The sequence below is a fragment of the Pseudopodoces humilis genome, chromosome 22 (genome assembly GCF_049639895.1).
Source record: "Pseudopodoces humilis isolate 2021_Gansu_Grassland_sample_001 chromosome 22, ASM4963989v1, whole genome shotgun sequence".
NCBI lineage: Eukaryota > Metazoa > Chordata > Aves > Passeriformes > Paridae > Pseudopodoces > Pseudopodoces humilis.
Window position 1 is genome coordinate 5,902,135 of NC_142221.1, and position 22,884 is coordinate 5,925,018.

A 22,884-nucleotide genomic window follows, 5' to 3' on the forward strand; every position below is an offset into this window, starting at 1 on the left:
TGCCCGCGCGTCCCCCCCCCCCCCCCCCGCCGCCGCCAAGATGGCGGCGCCCGTGTCTCTGCAGGTGGAGTTCGGGTGAGCGCGGGCGGCGGCGGCGGCGGGGCCGGGGCCGGGGCCGGGCGGAGGGCCGGGGAGGGGTGGGCCGGGATGAGCCGGTCTCTCGGTGAGGCGGCCGCGGCGTTGCGGCGGGGCGGTGGCTGCGTGTGGCCTGGGGGGCCGCTACGGGCGCGTCTGGGCCCGGGCTCCGCCGCTGTCACGGGGCTGCGGGCCGGGGTAGCGGGAGCGGCCGCCGCCGGGGAACCGGGGAACCAGGCATCGGCGGGAGGGGCCGGACACCGCCGGAGGGTGTACGCAGTGTGGGGCAGGGCCATCTGCCCGTCTGTCCCTGGGCCTCGCTCCCGTCTCTCTGTGATCTTCCTGTGCCAGGCCTTTCTTTTTCTTTCACCTCTTTCAACCTTTTTGAGTTGTTCGACTTTTTAAAACATTTAATTATTAAAAATATTTGTGAAAACCTCCCTCTCGTTTCTCGGCTTTTTTTTTTTTCTTTTTTTTTTTTTTTTTTCTTTTCTGAGCACTGTCTCTGTGTGTGTTTGTGTGTGGACACGTGCCCTCACTGTGCTTTGTGTTTGAGCCCTGTCAGGTCTGTAAAGCTGCCAGGTTCTCACTCTGTACCATTTCAGTTTCCAGGCCTTTGCTGCTGTAGTATCAGCACTGCTCATGCTCTGGCCCTGGGATCTTAAAGCATTTGCAGTGGAAGCTGTGCATATTTGTGCAAATACTTGAGTTATTTCATTAAAGCCTTCTTTTAGCAGAAGCTAAAAGGCTGCTATTTATTCACTTTTTCCCACCCTTTCACGAACACAGAAATACCATAACCCTTTAAATACCCTTCTCCTTAAGAATCCTTTCCTCTATCTTTCCTGCTTCCAGCTGCAGCAACTCTCCTAATTTTCCCAGAAGAGTGAGATGCATTTTTGCTTCCCTTGGAAATGCATAAATGAGCTCTCTATGTAGGAACCACAGCTGAGTTCCCCACAGCTCGCGTCTTACAGAAGGACCTTATCTTGCAATCTACATTTCCCGCTGTAACAAAGCGTGACCTTGTTTTCATTACATGAAAAAATGTTTTTCATATAATTGTTATGACTTGTTCCCTCGCATGAATCTCGGCTCACGTTAATAATCGCTGCTTCAATTTTTAGATAACTATTTGTTGTGAGCTGGTGGAAGAACACCAACAGAGTGCTCTTTAGGAGAGTTGCTGCATATAAGCAATGCTGTCGAAGGCATAACAAGGGTTCTGTTGTGCTCTGCCATTGCAGAGCCAAGAAAACCTACTGTGGCATTTTTAGATATTGAATTTAAAGGAACTTAATAACATCTGGAAGTATCTTTGTTGATACTTAGGTGGGGATTGCTTGTTTTAAATATTTCTCTTTATTTTGTTGGTTTCCAAGGGAGGAGAGGCACCAATAAGTTCCCAGAAAGTAGCTTCATTGAAAAATTTTTCCAAAATAATCTGCATTTAAGTTGGAAGAACATTTTGCCACAATTATATGCCCTTTAAAAATGGGTTGGTCATTTTTATACTTATATTATATATGTTTAATATTAAGTGAATTGAGTTTTTTAAGAGTTTTCTAGTTGTTAAAACTTCGGCCAGCATAGAGTTCAGTTTAGAGCCAAAAGCTCGCACTCTCTGCTTCTGTGTCCTGCAACTTCAAGTAGCTTTTGTGTTTATTTTCCATGTCCCTACTCACATGTTAAATTTTATAATTTAAGACTGAATTTGGTCTGAGGCCTCACAACATCATGAAAAATGACTGATGTTGGTAAAGCTCAGGATTTTCACAACTGTACTTTCTGCAGAGCAGGAGTAGAGGTGAGGAGCTTGCTGAGGCTTCTAAGCTGTAGTTACAAAAACAAATTAGTCTTTTGAGGAGCCTAAGGTTAGGTACCTGGACCCATTTCAAGTCCCATTCTTTTCCAGTGTGAGGACCAGCTCCTTTATCTGCCAGCCTCTGCATATCCTGCTCACACTGATCTGTGCTTGCTGAGGCCATCAGATGTTATCTGAGGGTATTCCCTAATGTATTCAAAGTGTCAGAAGAGGGATGAACATCAGGTTGTTCAGTAGAAGAAGATTGTGTATTTATTTATTTATATTTTACCTTGTCACCCTCATCACTTGCTGCTCCCAGTGAAGTCTCTCTCTGGGACACTTCGTAGTCTGTAGATCAAGAGAGGGTTGCCAGGACTTTGGGGCTGCTGGCTCTGACTTGCTCTGCAACTTGGAGTGTGTCATTTCCCCTTTCTGTGTGTTCACATGTGGAAACGGAGGGGATATTTATTCCAGAAGGATGCTCAATTTTTGAGATTTCTGGCCAGCAGGTGTTAGGGATGAGCAGTGTTGGATGTAGTGTGGTGGCTGTAGAGCTGTTTGAGTGGAAGCTGTGCCGGTGGCTGGAGAGGGAAGGCAGCGCTGCACAGCGGTTTGGGAGCACACAGAGATGGGAACCATCCTCCCATTCCGCTGGGATGATGCCTGGCACCGTGGGGTTCTGGCCCACAGCAGAGCCTCCTCTCTCTGTTGGCAAAGGGAGCTGGCAGCTTCCCCTGTGGACTTCTGGTTTGTGACAGGAAAAAAAAGACAAAGGGAATCCTGTGCTAAATATAGTCTGTGTCATTTGTTTTCTCTGTTGTGGCATCTATGTAAATTGCTTCTTTTGTACTGCCTTCTTTTGACAATAAAGCAAAATCTCAGTGGTTCATTGTTTTTATTTCAGAGGTGGTGCAGAACTCTTATTCGATGGTGTCAAAAAGCATCAGGTGACTTTGCCCTGTCAACCAGAGCCTTGTGAGTATCAGAACCTGTTGGATAACTTGACAGAGTAACAACAAATGAAACAAAACTGGTTTGTACAGCACTTCTAGTTGCCAGCAAGAATCAAAGTATTTTAAAAGCTTTTTCAGACATACCATGGATCAGGCAGCTTGGCAAACAGGGACTAGTTCTCAAAGTCTGAGGTCTTTCCTGTCCTCTAAGCACTTGTGAATCAAGTCCTTCCTTAAGACTTTTGCCTCCCTCTTGCTGGATAGACAACAGCCTCTGGATGTTTCCATCAAGTCTACATTTGCCTTTCTTGCTACATGAAACTACCAATAACATCCTCTCTCCTTTGTTTTTTCCTGCCTATTCTGAGGTTTCCAGGAGGCACATAAATATATGTGTGTGTGTTTATGTGGTGTATAGATATGTGGGGGAATGTGTAGCAATGAAACATGAATGTTGTTTATCTACTCATTTGACCTTTCGAGTAAACGTAATAATCTTAATATGAACTCTGCAGTTGAGAACATTAAATGTAATGCTCAGATAGGGTGCTGGACATCCTGCCCATGGCCTTCCCTGCAATAAAAAACCAGGATTTTAGTGTTCCAGGGATAAGCAGTCATAATTCCTGGTTTGCAATTTGGAATATCAATACTGAGCAATGCTGCACTAGCTCACATACTTCAGTTGTAGTGTAATTTTGCCACAGGTATGTTCTGAATTTTTCCAGCTAGATAGCACTGCTTTATGCTATTGGAGTGGGATTATAAACCAAAATAACACAAAGCCATGAGGGAATGTTAGCAACCAATATCTCACAAATGGCTGATATCATAATCTATGTGCTGGGAACCTCCAGGCCTGAAATCCTTTTGCTGTGCCTGGAAGTAATTAGAGATTGGTAGAAGTGCTTTTGATGCTTGGACATAAGTATGTGTAATTCAAATATAATAGGAATACTGCAATATTGTGTTACCTTGTGGTTAAAGACAGGGACTAAGGCTCCAGAAACATGACGTGATGCTGATTTGCTTTGTGAGTTTAGTCATGTTGCTTAACTTTCCCCTGTTGCTACTGATACTTTCATGTATCACAAGAGAATTCAGCATTAAATTCCAGTGCTGTTGAGGCACTTAAGATCCTTAAACAAAAGGTAGCAAAGAAATGCTAAAACACTCAAACATTCATTTAGTTGGTTTATAAACTTGGGGGCTAGAGCATAATTTTCTTCAGTGCTCTGTAAATTTAAAATACCCAGTAACGCCCACTGTTTTGGTGGTGTTCAAACCATGATCAGATGCTGAAGAAAAAGGGGTTATTACAGGAGATGTTTATTTCTGCCAGGGGAGGGGAGGGTATTAATACCAAAGAGGGATTCTTCCAGCCTGGTGGCTGTCAGTGGTGCAGTTGTATGTGGCCTGATCCATTCCCACTTGAAGCTGCTGGGAAGACTTCTGCAGCCTTAGTAGGATCTGCGTTTATCCTAAGGTGTAAATCTCTCCCTGAAGGTTTGTCTCAGCCTCAGGGTTCAAACTCATGATCTCCAGTGATTCATTCCAGATTCAGCTGACATTATTGCTCCCAGCTTTTCCCTCTGCCTTGTTTTCCAGACACTGCTATCCCTGGGACAGGAGTGGCAGAATTGACAGTGTACCCCCTTGTCAACGCCCCTGGTTTGCTGCTGTCTTGTGCCTTGGCTGCCAGGGATGTTTCATTTTGGGGCTGGTTGTGGATTGCAGCATCTCAGGAACATAAACTGAGCTGTGAGGCAGCTGCTGTAGTGACATTTATAGCCCAACCCAGGGGTGGGGCAGGCAGAGGTGGCCGGAGTGTCTGACAGTAAAGGATTACTGGAAACACCCCTCATGATACTTCCAGAAGACAATTACGTTGTAGTGCTGAGCAATCAATGGAATCATATCAGAAAATATGAGTAATTTTCTTGCAAATTTATATTGTTCCTAATGCTGTGTATTTCCCTTGTTCACACTAAGAAATTTTAACTCTCCCTTCTCTGGGTAAATAAAGATATACATAGCCAGGTCCCTGCTGCCCTTGTGTTGCTAGAATTGCAATGATTAGAGAAATTAAACAGCTCAGTTCAACTCAGCACATCCTGTTGCTTACCTTACCCTCAATGTCCGTCACTGAATTCTCCAGGGAAAAACCTGTAGTATGAACACTACTTGAAGACCTGCACTTCTAACCCCATTTTAAGTGATTTCATTAGCTGCCAAGTTTATTTTTGGCCATTTTGGCCTCTCTTACCTACTCTTCCCTTTTTCTAGGTTATTTTTGTCTTTGTCCTCCTTTTTGCAGAACAGTTGCTTCTCTCTGGGTTATTTGGCCCACCTATATTTTAATTGTTTAGGCATTTTTATAATATCCCAGAAGTGAAGGGAGGTGGAAAATTATATGAAGAAATACCCACAAATATTTACATGAAAAAAAAACCAAGCTGTGCTCCGTGGTTTGCAGGGACAATCAGTATTCTCTAAATGATAATGTTGCTTGAGCAAACTCTTTATGTGGTCATTTCTTTTTTCCTGATAATAAGCACTAGATGGAAAGTAGGTGGGTTCCAGATCCAGTTAACTTTCTCAAGAAGATTTGATTCTCTGTCCTTCTCTGATGCCTGGAGATGGACTCCTGGAGGGATTGGGAAAGGCAGGAGGAAGGAAGCTGCAAATGGGACAAGAGCAAGCCATGAGGGGCACAGCCACGTGGCGGGACCTATTTTTATTATCCGAGGGGCATTTTGTATCCTGATGTCAGTTAAATAGCTGTTCTTTATTTCCAAGTGGAGCTGTCCCAGCTTGCATTTTGAAGTTGCTGCCAAAGTGGGAATTTAGAAAGATATGGTGTATGTGCATAGGCAGCACATATGCCACATTTTCTGCAGGACTGTGTAATCTTGTAGAGCTGTTGAAGAAAGAAGACCTCATGTTAAACAAGAATCTTGTCCCAAATTTCTGGCTGTTCTGATGATCTCATTGATAATGCTGTTAGAGGATCTAAAGGCATCGTGCCTTGTTGGCTTCTTCTGCATAAAAACAGTGTGTGTGGAAGAAAACAGCTGGGGGAATAACGATATTTGTCACATGGAGAGAGGATTAAATTGGCAGGGAAATCAACTTTATTTTCAAGCATCTAAGAGGCTATTAGAGACAATGGAGCATAAAAGAGAGAAACCCCAGATTAAAAACTGAAAATGTATTTGGCAGCCTCCTCCTGAAACAAGCCACAGTAATTTAACCAAGTGCTTCAATAATCAAATAGATCATTGTATGACTGCTCTGCAAGTGATGCTGGAGCTCCTTCCTCCATCTCACTGGGACTCACAGTGGTGGATTTGTCTTGGCCATGTGAGTTGCATGGATGCTGTTGGAAGGGTAGGAGGTCACTGGCATTGTTTAACCCTTGCAGTCGTTTTAGGTTTGGCTCAGCAGCATCATCTGATGAAGAGTGTTTACAAAACCTTTCTGCTGGGCTGTCTTCTGGATGTTGTACCCAGAGGTTGGGGTTGTGTGTAAAGTCTCTGGCACGTGTACTGCAGGCTGCTGTCACAGACCTTTGAATTCCAGCTTCTCCTGAGGCTTCAGTGGTGGAACTTGTGTTTTTGGGGCAGCAGTGACCAGTTTCACTGGTGTTCGCTGGGACCTTCTGGACTAATCAAGAATTCACATTGTGTTATGGCAGTTTACAAGTCTGGAAGGTTAAATTATTGATCAGTGTGTTTTGGTAATTGTTTGTGGTTTCCCTTTATCAAAACTCTAGGGGAAAAAAGCCCACTGCCAATCAGATTTTTTTTTAAGAGGGAAAATTAAAATAATCTGCCAAATACTGCTCATATTCAATCCCTGTAGAGAAGAGCATAGTGTGCTCCTCAAGAGCTTTGCTTTCCAGGGGCCTTGTTCTGCACAGCATGGAGGACTGCTGGGGACTTGGGAGCATTCATCTGCTCGGAAAAGAGCCTAGGGATCTTGAAAGATCAGACCTGTGTTACAGGCAGGGTGGCTTACAAAATACAGCATGGCATGTGTTCAGCGTTTACTGGGGTGCCGGGCCAAAAGAGCCTGTAAAATCCAGAGTAGCGGTTGGCGTTGGCTCTTGGTAAGTGCCTAGTGCTGGGTAGTACATCGTAGTTGAGTCATTAATATTCTGGCATGCTTTTATTGCTCTGTTTATTATTCCTAACATTTTGAAACTTGCTCCAAAGAAAGAATAAAAATATATTTGCTAATGTAGAGGCTTTTTGGAAGAATGGTAAAAAAAAACCCCATAGATCCATGGAACTTCATGCAGTCAAATCTTTTTAACCACAGTGTGTGGTACTTGCAGCTCTCAAAGGACTTGGGTTATTCCCCTTCTCGTGCATCCCACTCGTGCATCTCTTTTAGGCAGGAAATCATAGATTTGGTGACAAGGGAAGGGGGCTCAGTGGGTTATGCAGGGTGAGAGCTCAGGCAGTCAGGGTGAGCAGTGTTTGCAGCATCAGAGCTGTCGCGGTCAGAGATGCCGCGGCGCTGCCACGTCACGATCGAGCAATTCCTGGCGTGGGGCTCGGCTCCAGGTCCCTGTCCCAGCGGGGCTACGGCTCCCTTTAGAGGGAATAGGGAAATAAACGCCTGTCCTGACAGGAGGAGTCCCATCACCCTCCTGGGAGGCCGTGGAGCCGCTTTACCGGATCAGCTCATCCCAACTCATTGTGGAAGGAGCTTCCCAGGCACTGGGAAACCAGCTCTTGTGTGTGACCAAATCCCTGGGATAACAAAGCCTGGCTGTTACACCCTCCTTCCCAGCCGCTGTATTGCAGTGCGGACACCTAGCAGGATAACCCCTCTGTCCCACCCCCCTCCGCTCCCTCTTTTCTCTTGGTGGGATTTGCTGTGCTGACAGCGCTGTTCAGAGGGTGGCAGCGGAGCAGGGCTGGGGAGGAGGATCCGGGCCCTTTAAACCGCTTAGCATGCGGTTCACACGGCTCCGGGCCAGCTGTTCCTTTCTCCTCCTGCCCTCACTCGCAGGAGTTGTTTGCTGAGCTCAGAGCTCCTGTGCAAAATTGCTTTTCAAAAGAGCCACTTTCTGCTTAATTAAACAATGAGCCGCCGTCCCTCTGCACATCTGTAAAGCTCCCTCCGCAGCCCCTTTATCCCACAAACTGCTCCATTCTTACCTCCATTCACTTGTAAATCTTACCCCCCCCTCTCCTCCACCCTGATCATCTCACTGGCCCTTTCTTTTTCCCTTTCAAGTAAGACTGAGGGGCTTGGAGTATCTGTGGGGGTGGCTGGGTTGGGTGGTCAGGAATCAGTTTAATGGTGCTTGGCCCTGTATGAAAGTCTAATAATAGCAAAGCAGATCTGAGCCCAAAAGTGAGAGGCAATTTCTGTATTTAGAGGAATAAAATCATGGCACTCTCCTGAGCTGAGCTGAGACACTGACTCATCCAGCAGCCAGAGGGGACACAGCCACCAGCCAAGCTGGGAGGGGGACAAGGATTTGACTTCAAGGCATTTTCTGATCCAGCTGGCAGTGCCAGGGAGAGCCCAGCCCAGGGAATTCCCTCGGCCAGACTGGCTGCGTGCAGAGCAGTGCCAGGCTGCCAGGGAATCCCTCTCCACTCTGGCAGGAGCAGCCACCTTCCTCCATGGTCTGGGGTTGCACATCAGCTCTGTGTAGTCTCTTTAATAGCAATAAGATTTTCCTTTTTAGCCCTCAGTGCCTGTGCACACACCCAAAACTCAGAAACCAGGAAAATAGGAGAGAGGGGAAATTTCATTTTGCTGGGTTTTGTCAAAGCTTTACACTGGTGGTTAGTAATGCATTCTCTGAATTGTCTTGCTGAGAGCTTAAAAAAAAAATTAACCAGTAACATTCAAGGTTAAACAGGATAAATGAATGGAAAAGTGATGAGGTGGGATATCTCCTTTATCATTGGAAAGGACAGATTATAGCCAGTGTGATGCAATATCATCTAGCATAGATTGATAGGGAGGAATGAAGAAATGGGAGTTTAGTGCTTTAGTAGAAGATTCCTGACTGCAAAAACTATTAGACCATGGCACAGTCTCCTTGGGGTTTGGTAGCAGGTCTACAGTGCTCAAGCCTCTTAAAATCAGAGCAGACAAGGCTCAGGATGGTCTTTTTTTGAGAATAATTCTGCACTGGCAGAGGGATAAAATCACAGGACCTGTTAAGGAGATGGTTTTTTTAATGTCTGTGATCCCCAGGCTGGTACTTTGCTGCTGGGGCAATAGTCTTTGAGGCTCTCTCAGCTCCTTCCTTTGACAATTTTGAACCCTGGGCCAACACTAGTGATCTGTGATCCTAATTAAAAGAGACAGTTTGGTGCACTGGCATTTATTGGGGAGCCTGAAGTGACAATAGTGTTGGGTGTTATGGGATTAGATGCTCTGACTTTGGAAATGAGTAGGGATTAGGTTTACCCTGAGAATCAGCTCGAAGCTGCTTTTTTTGTCATGGGAGCTGATGGATCTGGAGGCTTGCTGCTGGCTAGCACTGGGATTGGAGATCCCTTGAACTTGTATTTCCCTACCAGCAATCTGTGGAGAGTGGAAGATCCCAAGCAGCTCCTCTCCAGCATTAAGCATTGTGATTAAAACCTCAGGGCTGAGAATTGCTGGGTGATAGCTGGGTTCTGAGTCCTCACTGCTAAAAGGAAGGCTATGAAAGACCTCTGTGATCCTTTCCCATTTTGTGGACATAAGAAAATTAAGAAGAGCATTTCTCTTCTAAATGAGAAGCAAGAAAAAGATGTCTTAAAGCAACTAAAAATTACAGAAACCAAGGCCTTGGTGTTCATTTGTAGCAGACAAGAAGAGATGAGAGCAACAATTGCAGTTCTCTTATGCCTGGCTGTAGTTACCCCTAATTTCTTCCCTAGTTCTTAAATCACTGCCCATTCCAGTGTGTGGCAGGATTGGCTTGTGCACTTGTCAGAGAAAATGGATTTTGCTCTTGCTGCAAAATTTGCCTGGCTGCTCACTCTGCGTAATACCAAATCCATTTGCCTGTGACTCCATTTATATCAGCCATTCCAGGTCTTCTTCTGCAGTTTATGGCACACCATGGTCTGCTTCAGAGAGTGATTTGCATATCAGATGGGAGGCTGGAGGAGTTGGAAAGGATCCCTTAGATCTGGTTTTGAGCTCCCTTTCCAGAGCAGATTCCTGGAGGGTCTGCTCGGATCCGAAAGCAAAGAGCAATCATGCACCTGGAAGAGCAGCAGGTATTGGGAGCTGGTTTGTCTGTTTTAGAAACAAGCTGCTTACGCAGGGAAAGGGACATACAAATTGTTTTTCCATACATTTCCATGCAGACAGGGGAAATAATGGCAGAGGAGCGGCAGGGAAGGGGCTTTGTCATGGTTACAGGCCGGTGACTGAGAATGTGGGTGGAGCAGCGCTCGTCCAGAGTTAGTGACCTCAGCAAATTGGAGCTCAGCCATGGTCAGTATGATAAATGATCTTATTCTGGGTCAAAGAAATGGTACCCCACAGGGAGGTGTCCACGAGGCGGCCCGGGAAAGCGCTGTGCTCCTGCAGCACTGACCCCTTAGTGACCAGTGCCACATATATCTTATTTACTGCAGACCAGAAGGGAATTTTCCATGGTTCAGCCTTTATAGGGTTCCCCTATTTCACTGAAATAATCTCCCAGATCTGCAACCAGGGCAAGAAAATGGGTGTAATTACACCTTCTGGGTGCCCTTTGAGGTTGTGTGCGAGTTTGTATGTGGGTTTTAAGGCAGGGGACACAGAGATGTCTGGTCCTTGCATGTGTGTCTAGGAGCTACCTGTGCAGCTCCCTGGGGGCCAAGGGCTGTGTGTCCAGGTCAGCTGGTATCAGGGTTGCACAAAATCCTTCCATGTTTCTGCACCTTTATGAGTTCATTGTGAGATCCTTCTACTGCAACACTCAGCTTGGTGTTTCTTACTCGAGGCACCTGGTTTCTCTCTGCACACAGTGAGTGCCCTCTTTTCTGAGTTGTCACTGATGGATCTGTCAGGCCCAGGAGGTTTTATTGAGCTAGGAAAGATCTATGGATTTCAGCCCTGCTTTTGAGGGTGCAAATGAACCCAGGCACTGCTAAAAAGGACTATTAGATGCATTCCAGTTGCAGAGGAAGCTCAGCAGATTCTCCATGAAGGAGCAGTTGGGGCAATGCAGGTCAGGCCTTGGAGGATTTGCAGGAGGACAGAGCAGACTGTGCAGTTCTGTCTGCCACAACCAGGAGTGTTTGTGATGCAGCTGGGCTGAACAGGAGCCGAGGCTATTGGGTTTTGTGTGCACTCACTGCAGTTCCTGCATCCTGTCCTCTTGCGTGACAAGGCAATGACTTTGTGTCACTGCAAGCACACATCTCATTTTCCTGAGCGCTGTGTTTTGCTGGGTGATCTGTTTTCTGCATATATTGTGGGCTTCAGCTCTCATCTGTGCACTTGAACTAAGCAGTTTTCTCAAATGTTTGTCAGTTTTTTTTTTTATTAATTAATTTTAGATTATTTTTCCTAAGAATTTGGAGAGGGTTGATGTGCTGTTAGCACAGGCAGCAGAAGCTGCCTTTGTGTAGAAATAAGACAGGGATTTACTACCATGTGCTTCAGTCCCTCCTTTGCTGTTTGAGAATATTTCCACTTCCTTGGCTGGTTCAGTCTTGCTTCTCCTCTGATGCTGCCAATGGTGAGGACAGTTAATGAGAATTAAGAGTGCATTTTTGATGTGATATTTGTTTGCTGTGAGTGAAATGGAGTAGGCTACCAAAAAGATTTCAGTATGACCATGCAGCAGTGATAAAAATATGTCATTACTGGGATGAGCTGGGTTCAAGTTGATGATGCTGGAGCAAAATGCTGTATTGTCTCAGCTCTCACCTGCACCTCCCTCCGGAGCCAAAATGCACAGCAGGTTTTACAGGCAAATCACAGCACCTGTAGTACAGCTGTGCTCCTGCCAAAGCAGATGCCTCTGTTCTGTGATGGGAGCCAGCTCCAAACCAACACAAGTGTGAAATCACTGCATTGTAACGATGGTTTAACTTGTCAGCAGATGTGGTGCCTGACCAGGCTGAGATTTTTTCCTTCTTTATGTGTCATCTCTAGAGAACCTGCTATTTGCATAGAAAAATCCTTGGCCCAGGGAGCTGGAAACCTGTTAAACCCATAGCATAGTATCAGAAAGAAAATGTCTTAGGAACACTACATATGTCAACTGTAAGAGATAAGCAGTTGTGCTATAATTTACCTCTTATTATTTCCATCATAAGAACACAGAGTCCTGAACTGTTGATCAAGATTGCTGTTGAGGCACTGAGCTGCAAGATGGCTTCTCCACAGACCACTTGCAGTGGAAGTAATCTTGTTCTTTTCAATATCTTTCTTGTGGGAGATTGTTTTGGTGTGGCTGTGGTCATCTGTCATCCTTTATAATTGATTTCTTCTAGTAATATTGGTGTATAGGACACGGAGAAATGAAGGTGGGTGAAAAAAAACTGTGCTGATAAAGCAGATGAAAGTATTGTCTTAAAGTTGGCTGTGGAGAAAGGGTCTTAATTTTTGTACCTTTTGTAATGGGCAAGCTCTAGGCGTGCATAGGGATGTCTGCATTTTTTTCCTACTCTTTAAATTCTTCAGTATATGTGTACGTGACTTCTGGATAGAAATAAATGCATGTTGGCTCAGGTGGGACTGAAAATAACATTTGTTATGGAAGGAGATGGGACGAGGGAGTCTTGGAGCTCAGCCTCGAATAAATCAGTCCTCTCGCTCCTCCGTCCAGGCTGCTTCTAGGTGGCTGCCTTTTATCCAGCTAGTGCAGCGCATTTCTGTTTAAATGATCTCTCCTGAAAGGTCCCAGAGGAAAGGGCTGCTTATTCCATGCAAGGAGAATGGTATATGGCACAGCTCATTGTTGTGCGCCCTGCTGCAAGTGCATAAATATGAAACAGCTCGCGGGTGATGCTGCAGTGGGGCTGGTGTCCCCTTCACAACCCCCTCCCTCTCCTGAAGGCTCCTCTCCATCTTCCTTCCTTTACAGCTTTCATTTCTTGGTGGTGGAGAGCGGGAGCCATTTGGGTGTGAGATCCTGAGGGCTTGACGTTGCAGCAGAATTTTTCAGGGGAAGGTGAATGTAGTTAACAGTTAACTCTTGTTCTGATGGCTGACCGACCGCTGTGGTGTGTGTGTGTGTATATATATATATATATATATACATATATATGTATGTATGTGTGTATTTGTATGTAAATACACACACCTTCTTAGTGGTGCTCCCTGTCACTGGTACATGTTGCTAGGAAGGAGGCAGAAAATGGTCTATTTTGTTCTTTTAACTACTTCTCATTACAAGGCAGTCATGGGTTGGCCCCAGGCAGGTGATCCAGCTCACCAGGCAGTTTTGAGGCACAAAGCAGCTCCTTTTGCCCAGATTAGTGATCCAGTGCTTAGAGGTAGCAATACCTGTTGTGCTCTGGGCAGCCCTGTGGTGAGATTGGGGTTTTGGGGTCAGTGCTGGTTTGAAGGCACCAATGCACTAGGAAAGCAGGGGGAACAGAGGGAATCTCAGAGCATCCCCTCCCCCTTTCCCCAGGAGAAGAGGCCCCCATCTGCTGCAGATGGACATATCCCCATTGCCTAGTTGATGTGCACCTGTCTACACCAGGGCTGTTCATCCTGGGTGTGACAGAAGCAGTGAGGGTGACATTATTTGGAATAACCCCGGTTTGGCTCTGGGTAACATTCATGATCCTATAAAATCCTGGGGAAAGGCCTGGGCTGAGTCAAGCCACTACAAATGCATATATTACTGCTGGTCATGAGCAAGCACATGGGGAATGGTACACAGAGTGAATTTAACTCAGAGAAGCATGTGTGGAAAGATTCCTCATGACTGCAGTGAGCTTACCTCACATAAGAAACCCATCCTGCCATCCCTGCTCCTCCTGGAGTGGGGCTAAAGCCCTCACTGGTGGATTTGTGCCTTCAGAAAGCTTCCTCGCTTCTTGAAAACAAATAAAACTCTTTTGGGGCTTTCAAAGGGCTGTTTAAAGGAGCCCCGGGAGAATAACTGATTGTGGATTTGGAATGATGAAGTGGTTTGTGGAACAGTGAAATATAGAGGCAAATGCAGGAGAACTCCACTTTGCAATTTGTCAGATTCTCTAAACCCTGTAACGGATTGTTCCCCCCCTCTGTCTCTTCTCACCTCTCCAATAGGAAATTAACTGATGCTATCACTAAAGAAATTGTTTTTGCCTCACAAAGTAAAATTGATACTATAAAAACCCGCCAGCAGTGTCTCCTCCTTCTTTTACATGAAGACAAATCCTTTCTGTCACCTACTGAAATGGAAAGATAAAGGCTGAGCTTTAATAAAGAAGCTCTAAGCGTGAAGTGTAGAAGGAGGGAGCAGGCACAGCATGGGGAACACTCCAGAGCAGCAGGTGTGATGCTGAGGGATGCTGTAAGTGTCCAAAATGCAACTACGGGTCAGGGCCCTCCTGTCTGTTTAATGCATGGCCATGGACAGGTTTGGGCCCCAGAGCTGCCAATGTCTCCAAGAGCTTGTGCTGGTTTTGGTCAAAAGTGTCTGTCTTTGCTCCATTCAGGTTCTTAGCCTTGCTTGTTTGGACTTTTTAAATCTAATTAAGCACACATTAGAATTAGACATAATTTGTTGGGTGACAAGATAATGTACAGGATATGGGATGTGTCAGAGACCTGAACATCAGGAATCTGCTGCCAGATTGGTGCTTCAGCAGGAGCTGCATTCATTCTTTGTGGGATGAGCTTTCTGTGGGAAACCTCTTCTGCCAAACCATAGGGACAGGACTGTCTGTGAGTTTCTTTGCAGCTATCCCCATCCATCCTGCATGTTCCTCATCTGCTCTTTCGTGGATAAACAATCACCTTGCTCTGGCATCACCAGGAGCCATCAGCTAGTTTGTAAACCCTGTCCTTCTTTCTTCCAGGGGATATCAGAAACCTGCTCAAGTGGATCAAACAGAATCTGTTGAAAGAGCGACCAGAGTTATTTATACAAGGGGAATCTGTGTGAGTAAAACTGTTATCAATGCTTCTTGTGTTTCTCTGTTGATCTCCACAGTTTGGGGGATTTTTCCTCTGAGGCAGATTTCCTATTGAGTAAGTCAATGACCATGAAAACACAGGAATTGCTTAAGTGATAGTGGGAGGTATCCCACCCACACCTTGCACTGTCCACAGAGAGCATCATTTGCAGCCCTCACCCCAAATCTTTAAACCTTAAACATGAAACAGGGCCATTTAACCTTTCTCTTCATTATCACTTGGAACAGAGTAGCACCTGTATCCTCAATTCCAGGAGTTTTAGCAGGTCTGTCTGTTCCCTGCTGACATCACTGGGACTGAAGCAGTCATTCTGAGAAATGCCAACAAATACTTCTTCTGGGAAATGTATTTTTATTATCAAAATGGGGCCAGTCTCGTGGAGGAGGGGGTAGGAAAAAAAAAAAAGGAAGGCAAGAGAAATGGAGCAGAGTGAGCTGTGCAAGCCATCCCTGACTGCGGGGTGGCGCTGGGGGTGTTTAACATTCGTCACGGATCTTTGTGAGCTGAAGCATGTGCCAGGTCCCCTGGTAACAGGAGAGACAATTGCAGGACACTGAAGATCAAAGAGGGGGAATCCCTTTGCTCAGAATCAGGGGCTTGGAGTGGATCCCAGGTGTTTAGTGCCTCTGGTAGGGGCACCGGAATGGCTTTCCCTACCTTCACACTGAGCTCTCTGCGCTCGACTGTTGTGCGTGGGTTTTAATTACCTGGCTTTTTTGCATCGTACGGAAATGCAGTCATCCTGGAGCATCCTCAGGAACGGTGCCTTTTCATTCAAATGAGCTTTGGGATTGCTCCTGCGTCCCCTTTATTTGATCTAGAAAGGGCACAGACTGTACCTGTTTCCACCTCCATGCTAGGATCCCTTTTTTGGCTTTATAGGCAGTCAGCTTGTGATCTGTGCTGTGACATCCCTTGTTCTTAACTATTTGTGGAGCCTTTTAGCAGGCCTGTATCCTAATTATTTCTCTCTATTCTGCAGGAGGCCAGGAATTTTGGTGCTCATCAACGAGGCAGACTGGGAACTAATGGTCTGTACTCCTTCAGTTTGACTTTCTTTGTTGAAAATATTGCTCTCTCTGTTCTGTGGTTGCTCTCACAGAAGCTATTTCTGATTCTTGCCCCAAGCGAAGCATCTCATATTTGAGGGGGAAGGGGCAGGCTGGAATCTATCTCCTGTACTGTGGCTGTTCAAAAGCCTGGAGCCTCTCTCTAACCTGCTGAGTCTCATCAGCCAGACAGGGTCTGAAGAGAGATCACCCTTTTTCCCTGGTCTGTGGTACTGGGTTTTGCACCTGTGGCTGCTGGCTGTTCCCCCCACATGTGGGGTGACAGTGTAGAGGGCGCCTGGGACCTTCCTTGAAGTCAGGTGGTGCCTGGCAGGTAAAAGGCCACAGGGAGATTTCAACTCAAACAGGCACCTGGTAAATGTCTTCCTTTCTTATCCCACTGTTGTGCTCAGACAACAAACAGCCCCTCACCATTTCCCTGCCTCAGGCAACCACCTATTCTGTCAAAATTTCTGTCCAGAAAGCGATGTGGGGTGATGAGCATCAGCACTGTGGCTGATCTCTCACCTTTGCTTCTGTTATGAAGAAAACATCAGTCTGTCCCCTTCTGCTCTCCCTAATACTCACCATCTTTTTATGAGCTGTTTTCTCTTTGCAGCTTGTATTTGCAAATGACATCTAAACAGTTTTTCATTTTTTTTCTTGGCCTGCAGGGTGAGCTGGACTATAAACTCCAGGACCAGGATAATGTGCTTTTCATCTCAACATTGCACGGCGGGTGAACTCCTGAAAAAACAAGAGGATGTAAATCCAGGGAAAAAAAAACAAACAAAAACCTTAACCCACCCAAACCTCTCTTGAACTGCCTGTGTCCAGTCTCTGCATCTTCCCACTGCATTCACTTGTTCTAGACATCCAAATAAAGCCCCGCCAGCCTGCGGCCTTCTGTCCACCATAACAGCATCCGTCTTTTGGTCCTCATTTCACCTCTCCTGACTGCACTTCCAGGTACCCTAACAAGCAGAGAGCACCTCAGCATGTGGGACTTTGGTTTTTTTTCACAGGAGGAAGAGGGGTGCTGAACCCTGAATAGGATAACATGTCTTAACATGCAGTGAGGTGTTCTGGTGCTGGGAACCAGGATTCATTTAACACGATGCTTAACGTTGGTACAGTCTCCACACCAGCCATGGGAAGGGTGGGAAAGTGTAAGGAAACAAGAAGTGGCTTGACTAGCTTTTCCATGGGGTAGCAAATGTGACAGCTCCAGAGCCCTCAGAAGTGACTTTCAACTTGTCATGATATTTATTTATGGGAAGCAGGAGAGAAATGGGCTTTTTCGGTTTTGTATTTCTGATCCCTCATGCTTTCATACCAGAGCTGAGGCGGGTTGAAGTACTGGCCCATGAATATTGTCAATTTATAATGATTTGGATGGAGGGAAAACAAACCCTCACCCGGCCTGAGACAGCACAGAGTGATCAGGGCAGCAAATGATCTTTCTGTCACCATGATAGACAGAATTGATCAGGCTGCACTGCATTCTGTGCAGGTGGGAGCTGCAGACTGGCTGGAGAAGGGCTGGGGCTGGAGATGCACAGTTAAAGTGCCAAGACCTGAGAAAGCCAGTGGCTTTTAACCCTTTGTGTCAGTGGGAGGAAAAGGCTTCTTGCTGTGTACCCTGAGGAAGTCCTGTTAGCACTGTGGAAGTGGGTGTGTGTGGTTCTGCTAGGGCACAGGTGTTGTTGGCTTTCCAGAGGTTTCCTTGGATAGACAAACAGACCCCTGGCAGCCAGGAGGCTAGGGTGAGAGCAGAGGGATGGGCTCAGAGAGGATAGCATTGGCACCAACAGGTCTGAAACATGCTGCATGAGCTTCCAGGAGTGCCTGACCAGGATTGTCCTCCTGTGCTCCCCCCGCCCTGCTCACCTGTTTCGGCACGGCTCCAGCAGCATGCAGAGGTCCCCGGCAGCAGCTCCTGCCTGAGCCGCGGCTGGCGTGGAGCAGAGGGCTCGCCGGTGCTCAGTCGGTGCCTCTCAGAGCTGATCTGCACCATGTCCTGCTCTAAGAGCCCTCGATCTTCAGGAGCTGCCGAGGAGGTGGGGAGCAGCCAGTGCACCAGTCCTGCTCAGGCAGCCTGGCCCAACACCCGAGTGCTGTGTCTGACAGAGGAATTCCTCTGTCTGATGCGGAGATTCCCTCAGCTGACTTCTCCACTGACTCCTCACGTCTACCCCTCCACAACCTGCGTAACTGAAAGCACCCACAGCCTGCAATGCTTCTGCATCTGAAGAACCCCAACTTCAACCCGCTGCTGGTGACAAATGAATATTCAGCCTTTTCCAAGTCCAGCCACTGCAACTTGAGTCCAGCTCACGCCATTTGTAAATGACACAGACAGGCCAAAGGCTCTTCTCTGTCCCAAGTTCCTGGCCCTTAGCTTAGTTGGGCTGGGACAGTGGAAGGGGATTCCAGGTGATGGTAGGAGCTGGCCGAAAAACAAGGAACCTGTGTGGCGTGTGGCTTGAAATGGACTGAAACACAATAGGAAAAAGCAGGTTCATCTTCAGCACTGCTGCCTGCCCTTCCTCTACCCTGCCTCTGTGCCTTAGGCTTGGCTTGTCTGTTCTCATCCCCCCAGCTGTTTGCTCAGATAAGATGGGTTCCTTCCCCAGAGCTGTTATTCCCCTCAATAGTGCAGGTAGACCCAGGTGGCTTAGCTCCTGCTGTAGTAAAAGCTGTCAATCACTGCTAAAAAAAGCTAGAAATGGGAAGATTAAGGAAGCCGGGGCGGGGTGGAGAAGAGGGGTACAGTAAAATCCTGTAACAACAACAGCAACAAAAAGTTTCTGAAATAAAAGCCTTTTAAAACATTTCTCCCCTTCCAGCTTTGTCCTAGATAGGCTCCTGGTGAAATTCTGCTCGGATCTTGTAATGCTTCCCTCCTCCTCCTGGGTTTCCTTGGCAGCCCCGGCCGAGCCGTTTGGCTGGTGGATTCATAAAGCCTCTCTGTTAGAAGGAGCCTTCCTCCGGCCGCCGTTCCGCGGGGCTGCTCCGCTCCGAGGGGTTTCCCGAGCCCGATGAGGGCCGTGCCCGCAGCCCGGAACCGCTGTCCGCCAAACCCGCCTGGTGCCCGAGCGGTGGGGCCGGTTCTCGGCCCGAGGAGACCCGGAGCAGTCGGAGCGGCCTCCGTGTGCCCGGGGCCAGCCTGGGCTGCGGCAAGAGCACCAGAAGAGTGTCCCGGTGCATGGGGACGGGAGCACTCCGAAATATGATAAATGAAATTAAGCCGCAATGTTAAAACAGATAAATAAATAAACATAAGAAGGATAAACCGGGATGGAGCCGCAGGGCCGAAGTGCCCGCCCGCCGCGCCCGGTTGCGGCCCCACGGTTCCCGGCAAAGCTCCGGTGCCCGAGGCTCGGCCCCGCCGTCCCTGCCCGGTGCCTGCCCGGTGCGTGCCCGGTGCCTGCCCGCTCGGGGCTGGCCGTCCCGGTGATGACCTAGCCGGTGTTTGACGCATTAAGACCGAGCACCCTCGGCCGCGCCGAGCAGAGCGGAGCTGCCGCTGGTGTTTCCTTAGTTTCCCTAAAATCCTGGCCCCGACCCCCGGGACGCAGTCGGGAGCGGTTACCTGCCATGCCCCGGGCCCGGGGAAGGTCCGTCCTCTGTCCTGTGCCCCGAGAACCGTCCTGGAGCCCCGCCGGAGGAGGTGAAACCTCTGCTACAGATGTCCAGACACAATTCTTGGTTCGTACGGCTCCATCGCACAAGAATTGCGTTTGGACAATCAGGAGCGGAGATTCCCATCCCAGGCTCGCGGGATCTTCCAGGGGGAATCCGGCTGGAGCCTGGAAAAGAAGGACACACGGGCCCTGAGCCGGCTCCCGCCGCCCCCCGCTCCCGCTTCCCGGCCCCGCCGAGCCGCTGCTCCAGCCCCGACAAGTTTCGAGCGCAGCCGCGGCATTTCGCATCCCGGGTTCCATTTAATGGCACCGCAGGAGTTTAATTTTATCCACTCATTTCTTACCCCTAAAAAAAAAAAAAAAAGAAAAAAGAAAAAGAAAAAAAATTAAAAAGCAGCCCTATAAAAAAATATAAATCAAATAGAATAAAAAAGAAAAAATCCCCAACATAAAAAAATACTAAAAAAAAAAAAAAAGGAAAGAAAAAAAGAAAAGAACAAGAAAAAAGATAGAAACGAAAACCGACGATCCGTCCCTGCCGGAGCAGCCCCGGTGGAGCTGGGGCTCGGTGCGCCGGGGCTGGCGGCCGTGGCGGGGCTCGGTGCCTCCGGCAGCCGCGGGGCTCCGCGGGGGTGATGCTGCGGGCACAGACCTCGGCCCCGCGCTGCAGCCGCGGCGCTCCTGCCTTGGAGAATCCACCAATTCCAAGCGGATCGACCTCAAAATTCGTGCACTTTGAACAAATCTCCGAAATTTATAAATGACCGCTGGGGGGGAAATATTAATAATAATAATAAAAAAAAATAAAGGAAAAAGATGAAAAATCCAGGCTTCTTCCCCAGCCCCTCCTCACCGACCGGCGCCCACGAAGTTGGGAACAAATCCCCCCTCTCCAGCCGGGGAAAATCCCGGGCCGCTGCCGGCGCTTCCCCCGCCGATGCCAGTGCCGGTGGCCGTGGCCGCTCCGCGGCGGGACCGGGCAGGTCGCCCCGAGAGAAGGCGGGGGGCTGCGGGCGAGCGGCGGACCCGCGGCTGCCCGAGCCGCCCTCGGCCCCGGCGGCCCACGGGGCTCCGAGTTTCCACGGGGCGCGGAAAGTGCGTCCCGCGGGGGCGGAGCGGGCGGCCCCCGCGGCTCGGCGGGGCACAGCGGCTGGGCCCCCGCGGCACCTGCTGCCGGCCCCGAGCCCGGCCGAGCCGCCGCGGCTCTGCCCCGCTTCCTCCACGCCGTATCCACCCGGGAGGGTCCCAAATCCGCCCGGGAGGGATGCGCACACCGGGGTTCTGCGGGCTGCGCCGGGGCCGGGCAGGGCTTTTAGTTGAACGGCACAACAATAAATGTGTTGCAGAGCCGGCGAGAAAAGAATGGGGATGACCTTCAATTGGTACTGGATTTGAATAACACCACGGGGTGATAAATGCCCATTGTGTTTTAGGAGTAATGAATCTCCACTGTCTCTATAGCACAGAAACAGCAGCTGCAACCTGGAGCCAGCCATCTCTTAAAGACACAGCTCCCAAACCCCGTCTCCGGCCCGGCCCGCAGCCGCCGCACCGCCGGGCCCGGGGCGCGGGGTGCGCTCTGCCCTGGGGGCTCGGCGCCCAGCCCCGGGGACGGCCGCGGTTGGCCCCACTCGGGGTTGTGGGGATCCCCCCCGAGCCGCCGGGCAGAGCTGGGTCTGGGGTCCTCTTCCACCCACTCGGGCCCCCTTGGAGACCCCCTCCGTTCTGCCGCCGCGGGAGTGACACTGCCCGGGTACGCCGTGGGGTACGGGGTCACCTGCACCCCAACTCGGCCCCCCAGCGGCAGGGAAAGTGCTGGGGATAAATAATGCTCATTGTTTTCCCCTAATGAATATTACCGAGGTGCCAGGCCGGCAGCTGCGGGCTGTGGCCGGAGGAGCGGGGACATCGCCTGCCTCTCCCCGCCCGGGGACCCCCAGCTCCAACCTGCAGAAGGTCCCCACAGTCAAAGGGAAGAGCTTGGAGGTGACTGGCGCCTTCTCCACTGCTGCCTGCCACCATCCTGGGTGTCACAGGGGGCCCTGGGCAGTACTGGACAGGAGCCTGGAAAGGTTCACCGTGGAGGTCCCCACTTGTTCTCGCCTTCCCTCGTGTCCTCACACAGGGACTGGGCACGCGGGGAGAGGGACTGGTGAGTGCTGGGACAGAAACTCCCGCGGCCCCAGGGATGCTTGGGGCAGCCCAGCCCCATGGAGCTGCAGGGTGAGCCCAGTGTCTGTCCCCAGCCCTCAGCAGTGACCCCTGCCTTAGGCCTCTCTTCTGGAGCCCAGGGAGTGTCAGAGACTGTCAGGCCCAAACCCTGAGCAGGGACCAACAGGGCAGGGATCTGCGACTGGAGATTGCTCTCCCAGTCTCATTCCCTCCCTGGGAGGTTTTGCCCACCCTGAAGAGGCTTGAAGGTGTCCCAGGGCTTGGGGACAGCCACATCCTCACAGCCCCTTCCCCATGGGCCAGGGGGATCCCCAGCTCCTGCCACAGCCATGCGCCTCCCTCAGAAGGGCTCCTCTGCATCCCAACACATCCCTGCCAGTGCTAGTAGCAATAAACTCACTTCCTACGAGTGTGAAAACCAAAAGAAAGCCAGCATTTAATAAAAAGAAAAAAGAGCAGCAGCAGCTGAAGGCCCCTGAGCTGGGTTGCAGCCATTGCCTGGGACTGGCCACTCTCTGGGAAGTGAGAACCATCAGAGGGAAGCCCCTGTCGCTGCTCCGGGTGTTCTGGCATTGTTTTAGCCCCAGACCTGCCGGCCTTTTAACTTGTTTTAATTCCTAACACTCCCCACCACCACCTTTTTACCTTTTTCTTTTTATTTTTTGTCTCATTCCTAAATCTCAGCCCAGTTAATGAAGTTATGTGATCCTATAAATGTTAATTGTCTAAACTTCTTCTCTTCTCTCCCCTTTTTTTTTTTTTTTTTTTTTTTTATCTCTCTCCTCCTTGCTGCTTTCTGCTCCACTTGTAATAAAGAAAATATCTTGGCTGGTCTTAGCCAGTTGCTTGGCAACGTCAATAGAAAAAAAGAGAACAGAATGTAACCAATCCCGAGACAACCGAAAGATTTTGGTGACATGTGACCTCTCGGAAAAGGGCAGCCTTAAACTGTCCCTTCTGTCCTTTACTCTGACCATTAGGGTCTCTTGCCCTCCCCCCGCACCCCCCGGTTCCTTACACCAATAAATATGGATTAGTGAAATACTTTTTCCCACACTGATGAAAAGCCGGGATTG

General features: G+C 48.9%; 1 protein-coding gene across 1 annotated transcript; it reads left to right on the top strand.

Annotated features, from left to right (window-relative positions):
* The first annotated feature begins 2 nt into the window (after positions 1-2).
* On the top strand, positions 3-16,908 carry URM1 (ubiquitin related modifier 1). Its single transcript, XM_005527216.3, has 5 exons — positions 3-75; positions 2,787-2,857; positions 14,823-14,904; positions 15,923-15,971; positions 16,664-16,908. Exons 1-5 carry the CDS (start codon positions 41-43, stop codon positions 16,730-16,732), a joined length of 306 nt encoding a protein of 101 aa, XP_005527273.1. The 5' UTR covers positions 3-40; the 3' UTR covers positions 16,733-16,908.
* The last annotated feature ends 5,976 nt before the right edge of the window (positions 16,909-22,884 follow it).

Bases quoted from the DNA above. Each gene is read 5' to 3' on its own strand.
- URM1 (XM_005527216.3), top strand. From the start codon at position 41: ATGGCGGCGCCCGTGTCTCTGCAGGTGGAGTTCGG. The intron at 76-2,786 runs GTGAGCGCGGGC...TTTTTATTTCAG, and splicing joins TCTCTGCAGGTGGAGTTCGG to AGGTGGTGCAGAACTCTTAT. The intron at 15,972-16,663 runs GTCTGTACTCCT...CTTGGCCTGCAG, and splicing joins AGGCAGACTGGGAACTAATG to GGTGAGCTGGACTATAAACT.